Source organism: Diplotaxodon limnothrissa, linkage group LG6 (genome assembly GCF_057381915.1).
Source record: "Diplotaxodon limnothrissa isolate DT_005_m linkage group LG6, D_limnothrissa_male_GT1.1, whole genome shotgun sequence".
NCBI lineage: Eukaryota > Metazoa > Chordata > Actinopteri > Cichliformes > Cichlidae > Diplotaxodon > Diplotaxodon limnothrissa.
The window spans coordinates 8819529-8840992 of record NC_140601.1 but is presented as its reverse complement, the minus strand read 5'-3'; the positions used below and the strand labels follow the sequence as shown (position 1 = coordinate 8840992).

Here is a 21464-nt window from a genome sequence, read left to right as displayed (position 1 = left end):
GACGCACCTGAAGAGTGCCACTAGTGGGCTTTGGGCTCAGCAAACAAAGAGAGATACTGGGACTTTTTGCTGTGGAAACTTTGTGAAGGACATTGAAGTTCACGTTCTTTCTTTTCTTTTTTCATCCCCTTCAATGCGAGGCATACCTCTGCGCTGAGGAGGCCACCTGTGCGGACTTGTCCGCACCCCGAGTAGGGGCGTGAAACCCAAGCAGACACACCTTTCCCTGTTTTTTTGGCTATTCGCCGCCCCAACCCAGTCTCTACCGCTCTCTGAAAGCGGAGGAATAACAGATCAGCTCGCTGAAATGTCCGCAAATGAAAGATCGACCCGAGCTTTCAGAGAGATCCTGCAGAAGCCTGGAAATGACGCCTGCGCAGACTGTGGCGCACCAGGTAGGTTGGGGGGAGAAGAAAGTGGAAAGTCAGACTATGCGGGATCTATGATAACGTTGCTGATAAAGCCGTTTTTTAAAGTGCACCTTAATGTCTCCTTCGTTTTATGCTACAGTCACTACGGCATAGGATTAAATGCTTGCTTAGACCTTTAACATATTTCAAAGGGTTCCAGGCATGCTCGGCGCTGTTCTGACTGTAAGTGTAACAAGGTGAGTTAGGAACGGAGGGAGGAGTTTCCCTGAAGGTGTAGAAGATCGCAGCTGAAGCAGTGAAGCGATGTGGTGGAGCCAAGAGAAGAGAAGTTCAGCGCTGATCATGTCTCGACATGCAGTACAAGGGCCTGCACACACCCTTATCCACTCGAGCTCAGCAGTGGAGGTCTTCTTCGTGATCTTTTTTGTTTTAGTTGGTTATAGGTTTTTTAATAGAAACTATTTACACAATGGGGACATATGGGGAACTCCATTATAAAGAGGCCATATCTGTATATAAGATGTGTAGATAGTGGATAATTAATGATAATAATAACAATAGGTTTTCTTTTGGGCTGTTGTAATGGACTTTTCTTTGTTAAATATATTTTTAGGCTGATTATTTGTGCTAAGAAATGATCAGCAGACAATGTAGGTAAATAATTACCTCTGGCCTCTGCCTTTGGATGATGCAAATATAAAGGTATCTATGAGAAAACCATGAGAAACTGAAGGCCTGTAAGGCCATCTTCCGTGATTGACAGATTATCTAGTCAGTGTGTGGAATGTGGAGCAGTAGTTTAGGTTATACAAGCTATCCATGTGTGAAGAAATAACCTGCTGTGGCAGTTAAAATGGCACAAAGTTATTTTTGCCCAAACATGCTGGCACTACATTTTGTATGTGTTACAGTATGCTGAGAGCCGTCATGCACAGCACATAATGTGTTTCAGTACATCAGAAGGAAAAAAACCAAAATAATCACTGAATGTATGCCCTGGAGACATGTAAGAGAGATAGTATCTCGCTTCCTAATCTTTGTATAGTGAAAAAAAAAAACTATTGAGAAGCCAGGCATGCATTGCTGGAGAGGAACTTCCTTGCTCAAAGACAGGTTTTACCGATTCCCAGCATCGGCTCTGGCTACGTTCAAGCATATTTACTATGTGTCCTCAGTTTTAGAGACTAAAGGGAATCCCTTTATGTTTCTGATGCCCCGTGCGCACGTGGGCTGGTTTCGTTTTACTCTGCTGTGTCTGCCCATTGTGAAACATTGCAAAAAATTAGCCATGAGTATTAACCAGCCAGGCACATTGTATTCCAATCTGCCTTCTATGGTTGGGAAATTAAACACTGCCCTCATTGCTCAGACATCTGTGATTTATACTGATAAGACCAAGCCTCCCTCGCGCTGGTTACTAGGAAATTCGAAAGGTTCTCAGAAAGATAAGACAGGTGTGGCCAGAGCAAAGAAAATGTTTCTCGTATCTTTGAGTTTAGAGGTGAGGCAGATAAATTGCCCTTATAGGTTTCAGGCTTGTCGCTTTGTACCATTTATCTGGTTGGAAGCTCAGAGATTTCAATATGCTTGCCGACATAAGGCTTGTATTGATTTGGACAAAATGCTTTCTCCTGTTTAGTGTGAGCCTTAAGTGTGAGGCATGTTGTAGTGATAACTGGTTTGTTATATGTTCAAATTTTCCAGCTGTCAGCTGTCTAGGTCTTGCAACAGGTGTTGGCTGATATTTGCAGAGTTTATGTCGCCTATGTTTAAAGTGCCTAAATTTACAGTATTTAAAGAGCCAAATTACCCGAGTCCGCAGACCTGTCGGCTCGATAGGCGGTGCGGCCTGCTAGATCGATAGCCGCATCGGGAATGGCGCTGTCCAGCCAGGTTTCAGTGAAAATCATGCACGAACAGTTATTAAAAGTCCGTCGAGTGGCGATCTGCAGTCGTATTTCATCCAGTTTGTAACGGATTGAACGGGCGTTGGAGAGGAATATGATCGGGAGTGGTGGTTTAAACGGACTAGTCTTTAGCCGTGCCCACAGGCCTCCCCGCTTGCCTCTCTTCTGCCTCCGCTCGCAACGTCTCCTCCTGCGGCTTGCTGTTGCGGGTAGCCCCGGGGGTTGCTTAACGATCTCCGGGGGGATCTCCGGGGGGATGAGATACTCGGATGTTAGTTGAAGATCTCCACGGCTTAGTTGTAGTAGATCATCTCTGTTGTATTGAAGTAACCCCAGACTGTGTGAAATAATACACAGTATACACGGCGGGGGGCTGTGCATCTATATTAACAACCTTTGGTGCACGAACGTCACGGTAACGGAAAAACTGTGCAGTACAGAGGTAGAACTGTTGGTGTTAAAGTGCCGTCCATTCTATCTCCCTCGGGAATTTTCTGCCGTTTACATCTGCGCTGTTTACATTCCACCAGATGCTAATGCTAAGCTAGCGTTAGCACAATTGAGCAGCAGCATCAATAACAGCCTGGTAGCACACCCGGACAGTGTCTTTATTGCGGCTGGGGATTTTAACCACGCGGACCTGAAATCTGTACTTCACAATTTCCACCGTAATGTGAAGTGTGCTACCAGAGGAGATAGAACGTTGGACCAGGTGTACACCAACATGGCGAATGCGTACAGAGCCCAGGCTTATCCCCACCTGGGTCTGTCAGACCATCTCTCCCTTCTGCTACACCCAATATACACACAAAAGATCAAGAGCACTGGGATTACAACCAAAACCGTGAGAACATGGCCGCAGGATGCTATTCCGATGCTTCAGGACTGTTTCCACTGCACAGACTGGGATGTATTCAAGGTGCAGGACACTGACAATCGTGTCGCATTGGACAGTTACACCTCCACTGTCTTGGACTACATCTGTTTCTGTGTGGACAATGTAACAACTTGGAAACGATTCCGTGTGTTCCCTAATAATCCACCCTGGATGACACACGGAGTTCAACAACTTATTCGAACAAGGAACAACGCTTTCAAATCCGGGGACCAGGAGGCATACAGTGCTGCCAGGGCCAACCTGAGAAGAGGCATCAAGACTGCCAAGCAGCAGCACAGGAGGCGTATCGAGGCCAGGTTTGAGAACAACACAAACCCAAGGCAGGTCTGGGAGGGCATCAGGGCTATCACGGACTACAAAAGAAGAACACCATCACCCTCAGCCGACAGTTCTACTCTGGCTGAGGATCTAAATCTCTTTTATGCCCGTTTTGACAGGGAGAACACCGACCCTGTCCTGTCCCCTCTCCCCTCAACCGACCCTGCTCCGGTCCTGAGCACTCATGAGCTGAGGCGTGTGTTCCGGAGCATTAACACCAGGAAGGCGGCCGGGCCGGATGGAGTGCTGGGCCGGGTGCTAAAAGACTGTGCTGCGGACCTGGCGGACGTCTTCACCTCTATATATAACACCTCGTTGTCCTGTTCACTGGTACCATCCTGTTTCAAAGCAGCAACCATCGTTCCCATCCCAAAACAGTCAAATGTCACATGTCTGAACGATTTCAGACCTGTGGCACTCACCCCCATTCCCGCCAAATGCCTGGAGAGACTGGTCATTAAACACATCAGAGCTGCTTTTCCACCATCCCTGGACTCGCACCAGTTTGCATACAGGGAGAACCGGTCAACCGAGGATGCGATCGCCACAGTGCTGCACACATTACTGAAGCACTTGGAACACAGGAACACCTATGCATGGCTCCTCTTTGTAGACTACAGCTCGGCTTTTAATACCATCCGGCCATACAAACTCCGTCCCAAACTCCAACAACTGGGACTTAACTCCTCTCTGTGCAACTGGATTGTGGACTTCCTCACTAACCGTAGACAGAGTGTCAGAGTGGGTAAGAACACCTCTTCCACCCTTGTGGTCAACACCGGTGCCCCTCAGGGGTGTGTTCTGAGCCCTCTGCTATACACTCTCTTCACCCATGACTGTATTTCCTCCTGCGCGTCCAATCTCATTGTTAAGTTTGCAGATGACACTACAGTGCTCGGACTTATATCCAACAATGATGAGACAAACTATAGGACAGAGGTGCAACAACTAGAGTCATGGTGCCACGACAATAACTTGGTCTTAAACACCAAAAAGACCAAGGAGATCATTGTAGATTTCCGGAAGAGGGGTCATAACAACCATCTGCCTCTCTTCATTGGCAGTGAGGCGGTGGAGAGGGTGAGCAGTTTTAAATTCTTGGGGGTAACTGTGACCGAGGACCTGTCCTGGGGCAACCATATCACCTCAGTTGTACGGAAGGCCCAACAGCGCCTCTACTACCTGAGGAGACTGCGGAGCGCACACATTCCCAGATCTCTGATGTTGAACTTCTACAACTGTGCCATCAGCAGCGTTCTGACGTATGGATTTCTAGTGTGGTTCCCCAGCTGCACCAAGGCCGATCAGCAAGCACTCCAGCGGGTGGTGAAAGAAGCTGGCAGAATTATTGGAACAAGTCTGCCAGAGATCAGTAATATCTTCCCCACTCGCTGTCTGAGGAGGGTGCACAGTATCCTGCGGGACCAACATCACCCTGCGCGCCACATTTTCCATCTGCTGCCCTCAGGGAGAAGGTACAGGTCTATACAGGCCAGAACATCCAGACTGGCCAACAGCCTGTATCCACAGGCTGTGAGGCTCCTGAACTCTCTGCCCCCCTCTCACGGACAATAACCATATCCAACTTCTTAATAGCAATGAACTGGTCTGCATTGGTGCATCATATCTTTATTCTCTTCCCCCTCCTGCCCCCCCCCTCTTTCTTAAATAGATAACTATCATATCTGATATCATATCTCACAGTACAATAATATTGAATGGGTTGCATTGTTGTATTTTGTCATGTTTCTCAGGTCTTTGTCTGAATTTCTACGAACATTATTGCTAAGGATTGTCTTATTGCATTGGAGTCACACTGGGTTAAATATGTACACTTGGGTTTTAAGGGGTATTTATTATTTTCTTCTTTTTTTTGGGTTGTATGGAAGCCCCAAACGCAATTTCATTGTTCTTGACAATGACAATAAATAAATAAATACTAAATACTAAATACTAAATATGACTGTAAAACAATGTCTACAGTCTGGCACAAAAGAAAGGACTGTTTGGGTCTGTAAATTTTCTTTCCTAGCAAATTAAAGGTGGCAAATTCTATTTATTTATTTTTAATAGCTCACGTATTTAGATTTTCTTAATGATTAAGTTGAAGAGTGGCCACATTGAGATTACAAGTGGATGCTGACACAGGCTCTTGTAGCTAATAGCTGGCTGCTAGGCTTTACCTCTGCTAATCTGAGTCACTGAACTGAACCTTACATCTATATTTTGTGCTTTTTGATTTCTTTCTTTCTTTATTTGTCTGTTACTTAGGTAGATGTGTGTACCTGTGAAAAGCACACATATACTTAGAAGCTTGCTAATCAAAGTCTGCTAGCATTAGCTAACTTAGCGCCCCCAAATTAGATTATTTCTTGTCCCAAACCCCCCCAAAAACTACATGGCAAGGCTAAAACACTAATACTGGGGCATCAAATGTCCATAGATTTTCAGGGTGACATCACAGTGGCTATGTTAATCTTTAAATTACTATTAAAATGTAGCAACGCACTGCTAGCTTGTGTTGGTACCTTGAAATATAGTCTGCACATTGGCATACTGAGAATCTCTGTCACAACAAAAATGAAAAGGAAGCCCCATCTTCTTATGCTATTAAGCAGTGATGCATTAAAAGTTGTTTGCTACGTTTAAATCTCAAGGAGATAAAACATAAATTATCAAGCTGGAAGAATGAAAATCATGTATGAAAACATTCCACAGAAGACAACTTAAAGACGTTAACCTGGATTTTTAAAATAAATATTTTTTTAAATTTAGCTTTCAAAATGTAAGAATAATGTGCATTTTGGACTGGTTTGTTTTTTACTAGCCTTAAGGCTTCTATTCATTTTTCAGTAAATGTATTGGTTGGAAAAATTGACAGACAGCTAGTCAAGAAGTCATACAAGTCATTTAAAAAAGCCCATGCAGAAAACAAACAAAAGAGCAGTGATGCTGTGTGAATCCAGCTTATCAAATATAGACATACTGTCTCTTTTCTTATATCTGATGAAGCTTCAGATTCGGTCTGTTGTGTCTGACAAAGGTAGTGCCCTACCATACTGTAACTGTTCTCTCCATCTGTCTCTCTGCAGACCCTAATTGGGGCTCCTGCACCCTGGGAGTGTTCATCTGCCTGGCCTGCTCTGGAATTCACCGCAACATTCCTGACATCAGCAAGGTCAAGTCGCTGACCCTGTCCCGCTGGGAGGACCATGAGTTGGAGGTTCTTTTTACTTGTTTTTCTCCAGCCACGGCTGGTCAACCACCTGTTCTCAAGAAACGAAAGTTACCAAGTGGTTTCCTTATTCCTTATATGCTTAGACCAGAGCCTAATTATACATTATTTGTTGTTTTTTGTTTTGTACTCGTGGTTTTTTTTTCCCCCCATGTATATCTCCATGTATCCTGAAACGATCTTAATAATGATACAGTGATTTTTGATCATACCAACCAAGATATCACCTTTTAAAATGAGCAATTGAGGGTTTTATTTACACTGTTTGTGCAGTTATTTGTAATCCTTAATGGAAACCAGTCATTTTTTTTGTCAGAGCTAGGTCGATGCCCATTGTGAAGTAAGGTGAACTTACCTGTGTAGTCTTTTTTCTTAGAGAAGCTTTGGCCTCCAGATCAGGTATGATGCCACAAGTCTTTGATGGGCTCACCTGTGGGCTTTTCACTTTGAGAAGAATCTAACATACACATTTCACAAACCTAGACGACCAAAAACCACATTTTTAAATAGACAAAAAATTAGCTTCAAGAATTTTGCTTCAAAATGCTTTATTATAAATCACTATGATAAATCAGTCCTCGGGAATGTCAAAACACTGCATTCCTGCCCACAACATTTTTATACTGGATTCATGGAAATCAGATAATTAAGGATGTGGGTTCTCTGAACATCTTTATCTTAAAATAGTTGCCACATCTGTCATCTTCCCATAACTGAAATCGGTTCCCAGTAACATCAGTGAAGATTTATTCTAGGAATTCAATGCTTCTGCTGAGGAGATGAGAAAATGTGTCCTTTAGCCGTAAAACTGTCTATAGCTCTGCCAAGATGTCATTCATCCTCAAATAATATGTCTATGTCATGTATGTGTATGTGTGTGTGTTTTCATAGTTCATGGCACAGAATGGCAATGAGCTCATGAAGAGCAAATATGAGGCCGCTGTTCCAGTCTATTACTACAAACCAACCCACAAGGACTGCCAGTGAGTAACCATAGTAACACATATATCACACTTACATAACTTATTTTGGACAGGTTTTTGGAAAAAATGTGCATGCAATGAGTTATTTTTTAGACCTAAGTGTGTTTTTTTTTTTCTTTAAAGAAAAATCTCCTGTTTTCCAGCCAAACTATAAGTATTAACTATAATTAATTAACTATAATTGACTAGAAGGGGAACACTGATATGCTCAAAACACTCGCCCGTGATTGGATGCAATAAACTTGATAATTACACAGTTTAAACGGTTCCTCCCAATAAATACTTTTACATGGAGCTGACTGTTTACATCCATGTTCTCATTTCCCTGCAAAGCTGACGTGTTGTTACGTTGCACTTTATCCCCACACGCTCAGCTTTGAAATCTTTCAGTGTAAAGTGAACAGCTATTCACTTCCTGTGGCTGAAATCTACAGGAGCTCTTGCAGGGCTCTAGAGTGCGACCAAATTGGTCGCATTTGCGACCAAATTTTTCAGTGGTGCGACTAAAAAAAATATTTGGTTGCACCTGTGCGACCAACTGTTCGGGTAGCAAAAAAAAAAAAAAAAAAAATCTGCAATCTTCCCTGTGGTCAACAACAGACACACATTTTGCCCCTATCGTGGACTAAACCAATCAGAGATAGTAAGGGGCGGGACCTCTCTGATTGGCCGTGGTCCAGTTGAAAGTGCAGGTGGAAGTGGGAGGTGAGTAGCTTGAATAAAGCGATATCAATTCATTAAATCCTGAATCGACTTTTAAATATAACTGTGTTTTGCCAGAAACGCCAGATTCTCAGATTAAAGCTCACAAAACCATTTCAACAACAACCAAACAGCAAATGAGAGCACGTACACGGATTCCACACGAAGACGTAAACACAGAACGGACCCGACGCATCAGAATCAGCTTTGTCTTTCTCGGGCGGCCCGTAGACGGACACGCTGTCGGAGCTTAGCGATTCTGATGCGTCCGGTCCGCGCTGTGATTACGTCTTTTTGCGCTGATTCTGAGCTGCAGGTTTTGTCTCTCTCCAACCAAAATTCACCGAGCCAGCAGCAAAAGAAGCAGCAAACTGCGCTTCACATTCGATCAATGTCGTCATGAATTTTGCTGTTTTGCTTCCACGACTATTAAAATCACACTTCATGCACAGCTAGCTCTCTCTCTATCTCTCTCTATACTTCAAGAACAGTTTCCTGTCTCCAATCTCTGTTTTCTGTATTATTCATTCGCTTATTACCCACCAGTCTACCGTTGTTTACAGCGCTGCTGTCTTTTTCTTTTCTTTTTTGAAGTAAGTTCAGTACTTAGCTTATGTATAAAACTCAGGCCAGATATTCAGCCTTTAGTTTGACCCTGTTGAGTCATTTTCCTGCGACATATATGGGGTTAAATTGATTTATTTCTTGGACCGGTTGTAATTATCTAATCTAGCCTTTGCTCTGCAGTGATAATCCACAGGATACAGAGAATCCTAACAGCATTTATTTTTATTAGCATAGAATAAAAGTAGGTGGAGAGTCTAAATCCATTTGATCTGTTTCGGTGAATTGTGTAATTGTTTCAGTCAGCACTGCATCAATGTAATAAAGTTATTATGCAGGGTGGTAGTTGCATCAATACTTTTATTTACTTTTGGCTTTGTTATGTTTTTGTCGGCTTTCTGCTGTGAATCAGTTACTCTTGACCAAAATATTGCTCTGTCCTCAGCCTAACACAGACAATATCTCTTAAATAGGTGGTAAATTATTTCCACTCTTTTTGCTGCTATCTTTAAGACGCCTGCGTTTACATATGTTTTCTTCTGTGATTCTAATGTTACAGCGCTTAGTTCTTCATGGGTATCCTTTGACAGTGGGATCTTTGCAAATTCATTATGTCATTTAGAATATAGTGGAAGATAGCGGCTGGAGACCAATCTGTGACCAAATTACTGAAACTCTTGCAGTCTCCTTGCCTTTGAAATGTTGCTTTAAAGATGGAGTCCAAGTCTGAGACCACTCATAGTCAGTTGCTGTCGTCAAACTGACTTTGGTGGGTCAAGATGACGGTGAAACTGGAATAACATGGCAATAAAATGGAGTTAGTCTGCTAGTTTTTAAGTGAACTGGTCAACTTGGCACTTACATTCTGTTCGCAATTATTCTGCAATTAACTAAGAAAAAATGTGTTGCCTTCTGTTCGAATTCTGTTGGCATCTATATCTACAGTCAGTAGCGCTTTACAGGAGCCGGTATGGACTCGTCGTCAGTGGTTATCCACGCTCATGTGTGACTTTCTCAGCCACAGGCTGTGCCAGATTTAAGCTGGGCAAATTTATACATTTATAAACAAACACATGCAGCTAGTTTATTTAAATAATAACCAGATATCTGCCTAGGGAATTCTAAATTTGGTGCTCAAAATGGAGCCAAGTATTGCACCATTTTTCTTTCAAGTATAAATATGCAATGAGGCTGATGTCTCACATCCCATAGTCTAGGCAGGCACTGTGATGGGCTGATAGAGAGGAACAGCCACGCTCCTGAGTGAAACGCTAAACCATAAACTGGCCATCATTCACTGTGGCCCATGATGTTGTAAAACATGTTACAGAGCTATTGTCACATATTTGTTAGTTTTCAAACTCCAAATATCTGCTGTTGTAAATATAACACGATGTCCCATTCCCTATATCGAGATTACTCGAATGCTACACATATGAATTTAACCACCCCTAACATTTTGCAACATTTACACATTATTGTAGCACACTAACACAGACCCATTAATAGCTACAAACATATATTGTGTAATATGCGCCTTTTCAAGGGAATTGAAAGAAAGATGAATGTTGCTCTGTGTTTGCGTTGAGAAAAGATGGGGAGATGTTTTCATTATGTACTAATCTCTGTAAAAATGTGACTAAAAGCCTGAAATACTGGCATCTCTGCTCACTGTGGAAAGGAAAACAGGCTGTATTCTTGTATGCATCTTTTGTCAGGATTGTCCTCCTCCCTCAGACACAGCGTTAACTTCAAATTCAAATTCAAATTTTATTTGTCACGTACACAGTCATACACAGTACAATATGTAGTGAAATGCTTGGACAACTGCTCGTGACCTAAAGAAAAAAAAGGAAAAGGCTATGAATAAGGGTAAATTTAACTAGGAAGGAATAAAATATAAATTAAGGTTAAAAATGAAATAACTTCATTTCAATTCTGCTGTGTTTCAATAAACATTCTGGTATTATTGTTTTTGGAATATGTGGGGCTTGTGCCAAACAGATTATTACAGAGTAAAGGTTTTGGCACTGCGCTCACAACGTTGAGCCATCCAGGCGTGCCGATTGCACATCCTTTTTGATAACTCATTCTAATGCCAAATAAATAAACACTCCTAGTGGGAACTATCACACACATTATTGCTTTTATTGTTTTTAAATTAGATAGCAATTAATTGCAGACCTATCTGAGAGTGACTGTAATCAGTCTGAGACTGACTGAAACAGGCTGGAAATCAGGTGCCCTGTAACCACAAATGTTCGCTCAGTGGTTGAAGCCCTGCAGCCTCATGTTTTGGGCGCTCAGTTGGCAGCTGCAAGTACTCACAATCATTCCCAGCTGCGGAGGTTGCTGTCCTATTTTGACTCTGGTGTGACTGAAGCCTTCGATAGCTTTCTATGATTTATGAGTAAAATGATCCTCAATATTTGGCCTTAGCATTTTGCTAATGGAAAATGCTAACATTTTGCCGATATCCTTTTATGTATTCATTTGGAGATTTTTAGGATGCTTTAACCTGCTCAGTGTTGCTGTACATCTTAAAGTAGCATATGCAAGTTCTAATTGACACTGATGCAGTAAATTACAGTCAGACCAGGATTGATGTTTTCACTCAGGCGTGTGTCTGTTCATGTCTATCAGCCTAACGCAGCAGGTGCAATGCTACTTGCAAAGGCAATAATCTGCATGTAATTTCTGCAGGATATATAACTGCAGGATAGTTGCAATTTAACAAGCTGAAAGAAGATGCTGCCAGAGTCATCTTTCTAAAGACTTTAAATGTCACTGTTTAGGCATGCAGTTCACATAAAGTAGGAATATTAAAAAGGACTGTTTTGTGAGTCTCTCGTGTATCTGAATTGGTTTTCATTTTTGGTGTTGTGTTTACTGTTCACAAAATACACAGGACTATTAGTGTGCTTTTATTGCACAAGCACAAGCTTTGCAAGCGAGTTCTGTTTACACTTCATCTGTGTGCTCAGGGTGTTGAGGGAGCAGTGGATACGAGCAAAGTACCAAAGGAGGGAGTTCTCTGAGCCTGGAAACTTCACTTATGAAGAAAGTGAGTGCACAGGTGTATAATGACACAAACCGCCTCTGTGTTATAACAAATTCAAATTCATGATTGACCTTGTTGGCTTCCTGCAGGAATAAGAGATGGCATGTTGATGAAGAGAGGGCGGGACAACGGGCAGTTCCTCAGCAGACGATTTGTCCTTTCAGAGACGGAGGGGACTCTGAAGTATTTTACCAAATATGATGTAAGAATTTTTTATGACAAGGCTCTTGCAGGTACCAATTCCCATTCATAATACCACAACACAAATGCAGTATTTTGTTATACACACTCTTATTAATTATGTATACCTACCAAGAGAGAGCAAAATAAGTACTTGCACCCTCTGCTGCATTCAAGCGTGCTCAGACAAGCTTAACCAACAGTCTGTCCTCTCTGTCAGTGTGGCTGATTCACTAAGCTGTACACCACCCAAACCAATTAGGCCTTGAAGCACTGGGAGCACTTTGTTTGTCACAGTAAACCAGCTCAGGGGAAGAGGGAATAATATATTTTTGGGGGGGAAAGTAGGTGCCATGCTGAATATGCTATAGCAAACAATTAAAAAACAAATCTCATGCAGTGTGAGAAGTAGTAAAGGTAAAAGTGTCATTAGATTTCTTTTTAGATTTTCTATGCTGTTAGGTTGGTTGGAACTCAGGAAAAGCTTGAGGTATGCAAAATGTTCAGCTCCAACTGGCTGCTCCTCAGCCAGTTTCACATTTCTTGCTGATTTATCATGCTCAAGAGGCAAAACCCAAACCAAGTAGGGAAATTGTCATCAACTGTCAAATCTTTCATAAATAACCATAGCTGTATTTGTTCTTTGTGAAAGGCAAGGACAAAAGAACGGACATAGATTCGGCTTCTAAAGATGCCCATCTAAATTCAAGTCAGGGAAGATTAAAGCACAGCATCCACAAACATGTTTGCTGGGATTAGTGTCGGTCTTAGAGATGATGGTTATCAGTGATGCGGACCGATGTGTAGATAATAGCTTTGAATGCAGTGACACAACACAAAATACAGGCTTAGGGTGTGATGCCAATCAGATACTCACTGCATCAATATACATTTTTTCTGGTTAAGCAGTGATGAAAAAAAGTTATTATTTTTATTACCACACCTGTTCAAAACCGTAAAAGTGTGATTGTCCCAGAGAGAAATGTTTAGTCATTGAAGACCACAAAAGAAAATTGCAGGATTATTTCTTTTTGGAATCTCTGAGGCCTTTTCTATAAAACATGATTAAAAAGAGTGGATTTTCATGTGCTCTATATATTTATGATTTGAGATAGCAACACTTTTTTGTAGCACTTCACTCCCTGAATCCCAAATTAATTTCACTGTAGTAATTTATCAGAGTGTGTCCACAAGATGCATTAGGCATATTTTTACACATATAGCAGGAGCATGTAACAACAGCCTTGGTTAGAAAATCTTATATTTCAATTAATCATGTTAATTATTATGTTAAACAGCATAAAACATGTGGAAATAATAGGTCAAACAGCTCTAACCATGGCTTATTATGAGATCTATCTATCTATGCAAACTGCTGCATTTCATACAAATACACAGTCATTTCCCTCTTGTTTCCTGCAGGCTAAGGAGCCCAAAGCACTGATAAAGGTGGACAGCATCAATGCAACCTTCCAGCCAGAGAAGATAGGAAACACCAACGGCCTGCAGATTACTTACCTCAAAGACTACAGCACCCGAAATATGTTTGTCTACCATGACAATGGCAAGGTCTGCATTTCTGTAATCGCTGTTTTATAATCAATCGGCATGTAGTAAAAGTCCTAAGGAGAAATAGTGAGGAATTTTGCACTAAAGCAGTGTGAACCTCTCAGACTGAATGAATACAATACCTTTCTTACAGAAAATCTAAAGCTTTTTTGTGTATTCTTGACTGTCCACTAATTTAAACAGCAGAAGGTGGTATCGGATATTTGTCATCTGTCACAGAGACAGACGTGTTCGAAACTACCTGGCTCTTGTTATCGGGGGAGAGTCTCCAAACCTTTACAAAACCATCTGTACCAATTTGTGCAGGCTGACGGAATCCATTTGCAGATGACATTGAAGCATGGCATCCATTATTCTGTGTCACTCAGACCACATTGAAACACATGGAGCAGTTCAGAACTGCCATCAGGCCGAGGAGTTATTTGTAGCTGACTCGAGTCTCCTGCAAAATCACATCACTATCATAAAATCCCTTCTGATTTGGAAAGTCATTGTTCCAGTCTATACATAATATTGCACATTTTGGCATAAGAAAACTCATATATTACTCATATATATATTTATATCTGAAAACATATAAAAGATAAAAATTGAAAAAAATAATGATACAAAGTACAAAGAAGGAAAATCCACGTGGTAAACAGTGGCAAACAGGTAAATGCTAGTAAAACTGTCTTCAGTGTGCTTTCCTGAAGTGTTTTACTGATTTCTCTACAGCTATAAAACCTTATAGTGCTTTTATTCCTCATAATAACAAATGTACACATGTCACAACTATGTTTTATATAACTCAGCTATTTCATTTGGGTTTTGGCTAACAGGTAGATTCACACAGCCAGTAGCTACCTACTAGCTATTATATATGCCAACTGTCGCTAAACTGAACTATTTGTGCTCAGTTGGTGTATTTTGGATAATTTTAATGCAGTTACAGTTATTGTACTAACAGACAGACATCTGTTCAGTTCAGCTAGAGGCTTTCATCTTTTTAGCATGTTGTAGCTTAGATTATATGCCAACAAGCCCAACTTCACTAATCCTCCAAACATTGCTGGTATTTAGTCTTCTTCGCCTATGTCCAAAGTGAAAGCAGAGCCATAGGTTTTAGGGGGGTTTTGTGGGGGGTTTTTTTTCTTTAGAAATAGTTCAGTCATAACATGGTATATCATCTTTAGGTTAAAACTAGCTAGGTAACCACCTGCTAGCTTCTTACTGCCAGAGTTAGCATTGGACCCAGAAATTGTTGATGACATTAGACTTAACAAATGGATAGGTGCTAACAAAGCTTGCAAGCATTAGCTAAACACTTGCCCCTCACACTCTGCTTCAGACTTGTTCACTTTTGACTCAACACATCAAAAAGGCAAAATCTCAAAGTAGAGGCTTCAAAACTGGATTTGACAAACCATTTCATGTCATAATGAGGGCGATAATCATCCTATAGTCAGTGAGGTTAACATTTTTGGCTTTAACTGTTCCTGGATTTTCCTATAATTTGGTCCAAAAAATAAAAAATGTACCTCCTCTTTTCTAAATGACAACGACAAGAAAAATAGAGTAAGAACTAAATACTGTCTTTTTTATCCTATAACCTTTCAGGAGATTGTAGACTGGTTTAATTCAATTCGTGCTGTTCAGCTTCACTATCTAAAGGTGGCCTTTCCCGGGGCAACCGATGCTGAGGTAAACACACACATGCACGCCCACCTACCTTAAAATAAATATTTACATTGTTTTTAGGTTTCTTTTAATAGGCAGGCTCATGAATATTATGTCTGAAGTGTAGAACTCCATTACACTAAAACAATAATATTCTTATAATATTCTTTATTCCCATTGTTTTTTCTTTTTGCTTGTTGCTCTTAGCTGGTACCCAGACTTACCCGAAACTTTATCAAGGAAGGATATATGGAAAAGACAGGTCCCAGGGCAAGTAAACATTTATGGATTCATACCTCTTTTTGCTTTATTTAGCCTTTCCATTTCCTTCTATTTCTCAATGCAGCCACTGACCCTTACAGTGGCAGTCTCAAACACACGGGGATATTTTCCACAAGTCAAAAAATGTAGATTTAGAGATACTGAAAAAAACCTTACAATTCATTAAAAAAAAAACAAGAACAACAAAAGAATAAAAGCAGATTTTGCTAAATATACTTAAAAATAAGGAAGAGCTGTATACTTGGTGTTGGTGGTGTCTGCTGTTTCTTATTTTTTTAACCACATGCTTGCAGTTTTTGTCTCAACAGTGGGTCAATAGACCCGGTTAATAATCTACATTAAATCCACTGTACTTTACTTGTTAATAGCTCTCACGTAGGTAGTAGGAACTGTGCTTTATACCATTACATCAGCCTACAAATTATATACATTTCTCTGAGCCATAATCAGCAAGCCTGCCATTTTGCCAGAGATACAGACAAGGTTATGTAGACGCCCTAATGCATCTGTCTCTGCAATAGCGAGAATACTCTCAGTCCCACCTCCTCACATAGGAAGGTTTGGGAAGCACTCCTTATGGTCATAATGTCACACTCTGATGACCAAGTGTGGGACTTCCCTAAATCTGTCTTTAAAATGGCTTCAGATTTGTCATTGCTATCCAGCCATCATTTATTGCTGATAACCAGACCTCTCCTGGAATCTAGAGAAAGCATGTGATTATGTGCTATGAAGGTCCCAAGAGAGGAACTTCTACTGCATGAGGAAGTCAGGAGTAGCGGAGAGATTTGTTAGGCTGGTGCAGGACATGTGTGAGGACAGCACAGGACAGTAGGAGTGACAGATGGGTTAAAGGTAGGAGTGGGATTACATCAGGGATATTCTCTGAGCCCCTTCGTGTTTGCAGTAATGATGGATAGGTTGACAAATCAGGCCAGGTAGGAGTCCACGTGGACTATAATGTTTGTGAGAGTAGAGAGCAAGTCGAAGACAGCCTGAAGAGGTGGAGGTATGTGCAGGAGACAGAATGAATAAAAAAAGACATTATTAGTGTGACAGATGAGGGTGATGGAGATAGGGTGAGACGGAGGGAGGTGATTTGTTGTGGTGAATCAGGAAACGACCTCCTCTGGAGCTATGCATACATCTTAACACAGAGGCAGGCTCGGTAAAAATCCTATTTACAGCCGGCAAATGTCAGGTGGTGTTCTTTTAGTAGTCATGTAGTAATGATGCAACTGCAGTGCCTAGATGGTTACCACTTTAAAACAAGATTTTCAGTTTAAATAATCTAGAAGAGATCTCTATTATAGATAACTTCTTAATGTGGCAATTCTGATGTTACCTATAAAGGGAAAAATGTTAAAATCCCTTATTTATTGAATTTAGCAAAATAAATACCTCAGCCAAATTTGAGTACTAAACCAGGATCGAGACAAACTTTCTGTTCAACAAGTCAGACACAGTTCCTTCCTTTAAATCTTCAGTGATCCCAGCTCTCACTCTCCCATCGTTAATTGAATAGGAGCTGGGATAATAGGCTAACGAGCTGAGCCGTCAGCGCGTCTGCCTTTCACCTCTGCCTAACAGGCTGAGTGACAGCTGAGAGCACCTACTTGCATCTGTGCGACAGGGAATGAAGGGCTTCCAGCTGAGGCTGGACTAAATTCCCAGGTGTCAAATGCACACATGAAACACAGACGTGCAAAGAGGGGATTTGTACACAGGCACGTACTCACACACGGTTGCACAGACAGGCAGCTGTTGTCACACAGAGGAATCATTCAGACACAAGTACCTGCACAGGAAACAGCAACCTGATCCTCCGCGAAACGAGCGACTCTGCATTCAGAGGCATGCAAACGCAGACACTCGGTTTAATCTTGGTCTGTCGGGCTGAGAGATGAAAGAAGGCACCAACTTGCTGCGTTGGGCTGATTTACTAGATGTCATAATTCATTTCCTTCCTTGTGGAAGGAGTCGGCTTGCAAAATGAGAAGGGAACAGTCAGTTGTTCAGCACAATGACAATATCAAACACTTTTACGAGCACAGTTTGGCAGCAGTCGGGGACCTGAGCGTCCTGATTATTTGAAAAGAGCTCAAGCTGCTTGTGCACTTCAGTAAACTCTCCAAAGGTGCCGTGCTTCGCTTTTCTTCGATAGCTGCTTTCACAGTGGATTTGTAAAGTTTCAGCCATGACAAGTTTTCAAATTAAACATGAGTGCTATGAGAGAAGTGCGATAAACATTCAGATGGGAGTTGTCAAGAGGAAATCTGTTTGACAATGTTAAGTGCCTAACAATAAGGAATGCTTTCATATCACCGTTGAAATCTTGAGATCAGCTTTAACGCACATTCATGGCTAAATCACAGATACGAAAGCAGGCTACACCCCTCATTCATGAAAAGTAAAATACCCTGCACAGTTGGGATAAAAACAGTCATTGCATGCTCTTACGGTTTCCATCAATTTTCAGTATTTAAATGTTGTATTTGATACAAATTTGTTTACAGCTGACATGATTCGTCTCCAATGAGTAACAGCTCCATTTTTATATATTGCATATCATAGACTATTGGTCGGACTAAATTTGAAGACCTTGTTTTGAAGTGTCGGAACTTACAGTCTTGCAAGACTACACAAACGGGACAGACTCACTTTTCTTATTTAAAAGCACAATGCTGCATTGTATCTTTGTGCAGTCTTTCTCAGTCTTTGTCTGTCTTACTCACTCGTCTGCCTCTTTGTCTACATAGCAAACAGAAGGTTTCAAGAAACGCTGGTTTACACTGGACCAAAGGCGGCTCATGTACTTCAAAGATCCACTGGTATGTCTTCTTTACAAAGACCTGCACACATCTGAAAGACTGCTGTATTTTAGGCATGTGGTTGGTTCACTCTGACCACAAATTGTGGAGCACAGAGGTGCCTTGATGCAGCCTGGAATGTGCTACACTGACACTTCTACACACAACGCTGTGTGCAGACACCCTATTTTATCAGATAGCTGATGTTGAGTAATGCTGAGATGTTGTTTGAGAAAATCCTGAATGATTACAGACAATTTTATTATCATACAGACTTGGCCAAAGACCTTAAGAGGGGGTAGCTCAGGTTGCCCAAGTCTGAGTTAAAAACATTAGATAACCAAAGCAGATTATCTAAGTGTTGCTGGTGACGCAATAGTTCAGTGGAAAGGTGTAATAATTATAGACGTATAGAAGTTCCTGAATTGTCCAACTTACCCCAAGAGAGACAAGGAAATCTAGAAGATGAAAGAAAGAGGAAGTCTAGTGATAATCTTGTGCGTGTGTGTGTAGGTGTGTAGGTGTGTGTGTGTGTGTGTGTGTGTGTGTGCGTGCGTGCGTGCGTGTGTGTGTGTGTGTGTGCGTGTGTGTGTGTGCGTGTGTGTGTGTGCGTGCGTGTGTGTGTGTGTGTGTGTGTGTGTGTGTGTGTGTGAGCTTTGCAAAACATGGTAGTTTTAAACCACCATATTTTACAAGCTCAAACTTTGACACAAGATCACACATTTCAAACACTTTTTAAGTAAAAATGCTAATTTTCCTCAGCCTCAGTTCAAGTGCTTTGAACTGAGGCTGAAATGATTTGCTGCTTTTTAGTTCAGGTGCTTTAGAGCCATCGTGATGTTAAATCCCATAACAAAGCATCTGAAACAGGGTCAGCTTCATTTCAGAAAACTTCTGGTGATGGCTTGGGGTTCCTAAAGTGGCTAAGATATGCAAATTAACTGAATGTCTTGCAGTTGAAAGATGCACATTTTACTCCCTTGGCCTCTACCACATGCTTTCCTTAAAGCATTATGCCGTAATTCAAAGGCTGTATTTGTGTGAATGCAAAGCTTTAAAAACAAAAGCGAAGCAAAATGCCCGTTCTTAGATAGGTGATGAGGAAAAAATAAGATGATAAAGAAAAGAAAACATGCAGATAATAATGAGCTTTTATTTTGAAGAGAAAAAAGAGGAAATAAACTAAATTTGAAATATTCTTCCAATTTTGCATTTTCACATAACAAACATTGCCACTTTATCACTGTTGCTCCCAAAACGAATCACTGAAACCTACAACACAAACACTTGAAAGTGACCAGGTGTAAATATAATCATTGTTTTACACTTTATATTGTTACTGTGGGGCAAATGCTTGGTTACACAGTATTACAAACCGTTTCGATTTGGAATCATAATAACATACTAAAATAAATAATTTGGTTTATAGGATAGCAGATTATTGTCCTATAGTACTGTGCAAAATCTTTAGTAACTTCACATTTCTTTATATATTATCTTGAGTAATAGTTCTCCGGCTTTCTGAGGGTGTTTCATAGCATGTCTTTGAACTTTTCACTCATTTTCAGGCCAGTCTTTGTACCTGACCATCAGAGTCTTACATTTGAATCATTCAAGCATAAAAAAGGCCTAACTCATAGGATGAACTAACTTTGTGTCCACTCATTATAGAGAACCACATTTCTTCAGTCACTTTTACCTGTCACATAAACACAAGATTTTTTCCAATTTCTTTAACTGAACCCATAAAAAAGCCACAGATAACACAGTTTGACAAGCATGATATTGTACTTTTGCACTAAGAGTTGTTAGGTGTAAACACGACATATCTCAACCGGGTGTGCAGTGTGTCCTTAAAGAAATTGAGGAAACCTGACAAAAGACGAAGCGGCAAGCTACAGTAGATGAACAGCATCTGAAAGTCATGTTGTTCAGGAATAGCAAGAAAACAAGATCTGATGCAGGACCTGAAACATGCATCTGGCCTTTCAGCTGAACCATCTACTTTTTGATGAAGCCTCAATAAAACTGGTCACAGTGTAAATGAGGCTATCAAGAAGGCATTCTTTGGCACAATGCACAAAGGAACACTATTAGTCATTGACTGGTCTCCTCGCAGAGTCTGGTTCTCAACACTGAGGCAATGTGGAATCGCCTCATCAGATAACAGAACAAAAAGCAGTGAAAATAAAGATATTACAATAAAGCTTTGAGAATTCTTAAGAGACTTCAGGCTGTTAATGAATAGAAATATTGACTTTCAAGCTTGTTAGAATAGTAGAAACTCTGTTTTTGCCTTAAATACTGTATTTCAATGTATGTTTGTGCACATTTAAAAAAAAAATGCTGCACCTACTTCCCAAAGAAATAAGGGGTGTATTTCTTAATCAACACTCTCATATACATGATGACAAGTCTATACAGCTGACTTCTTTTTCTCTTATTCTCTACGTGAAGGATGCCTTTGCCAAAGGTGAAGTTTTCCTTGGGAACAAGAACTATGGTTACAGTGCCTCCTCCGGCTTGCCTGCTGGCACCCACTGCAATGGTGCCTTTGAATATGGTATCACCATACAAACACCTGACCGCTGCTTTCTGTTTACTTGCGAGACAGAAAGTGACCAGCAGGACTGGCTGAAGCACTTCAATGATATCATGAGTGCTCAGATGTCCCCACAGGAATATACAAGTAAGACTTTTATATTCTAAGTAAGACTAAAAATCTATTTATTGCTTTTTCTTTTTTTGCAAATGGCTTTTCATGTTATTTAAATGATCGTTATTAATTACAGCACCAACTACAGTTTGTCTGTAACAAACACCATGTTTTAGCATATGGTGCTCAAAAGTGCACGTGGGATTGGGATAGATTAGGTTGATAATCAATTTTGTAATTATAGATCTTCAGTCATATCTGTGGCCATG

The 21464-nt window shown here is 40.9% G+C and overlaps 1 protein-coding gene across 1 annotated transcript; it reads left to right on the top strand.

Annotated features, from left to right (window-relative positions):
* The first annotated feature begins 307 nt into the window (after positions 1 to 307).
* Positions 308 to 21248, top strand: LOC146630071 (arf-GAP with dual PH domain-containing protein 1). Its single transcript, XM_085355410.1, has 10 exons — positions 308 to 395; positions 6587 to 6717; positions 7621 to 7712; positions 11963 to 12042; positions 12129 to 12241; positions 13642 to 13788; positions 15388 to 15471; positions 15655 to 15717; positions 18489 to 18560; positions 20997 to 21248. The coding sequence occupies exons 1-10, from the start codon at positions 308 to 310 to the stop codon at positions 21246 to 21248; spliced, it is 1122 nt and encodes a 373-aa protein (XP_085211536.1).
* The last annotated feature ends 216 nt before the right edge of the window (positions 21249 to 21464 follow it).

Bases quoted from the DNA above. Each gene is read 5' to 3' on its own strand.
- LOC146630071 (XM_085355410.1), top strand. From the start codon at position 308: ATGTCCGCAAATGAAAGATCGACCCGAGCTTTCAGAGAGATCCTGCAG. The intron at 12,043-12,128 runs GTGAGTGCACAG...GGCTTCCTGCAG, and splicing joins AAACTTCACTTATGAAGAAA to GAATAAGAGATGGCATGTTG. The intron at 13,789-15,387 runs GTCTGCATTTCT...ATAACCTTTCAG, and splicing joins TCTACCATGACAATGGCAAG to GAGATTGTAGACTGGTTTAA.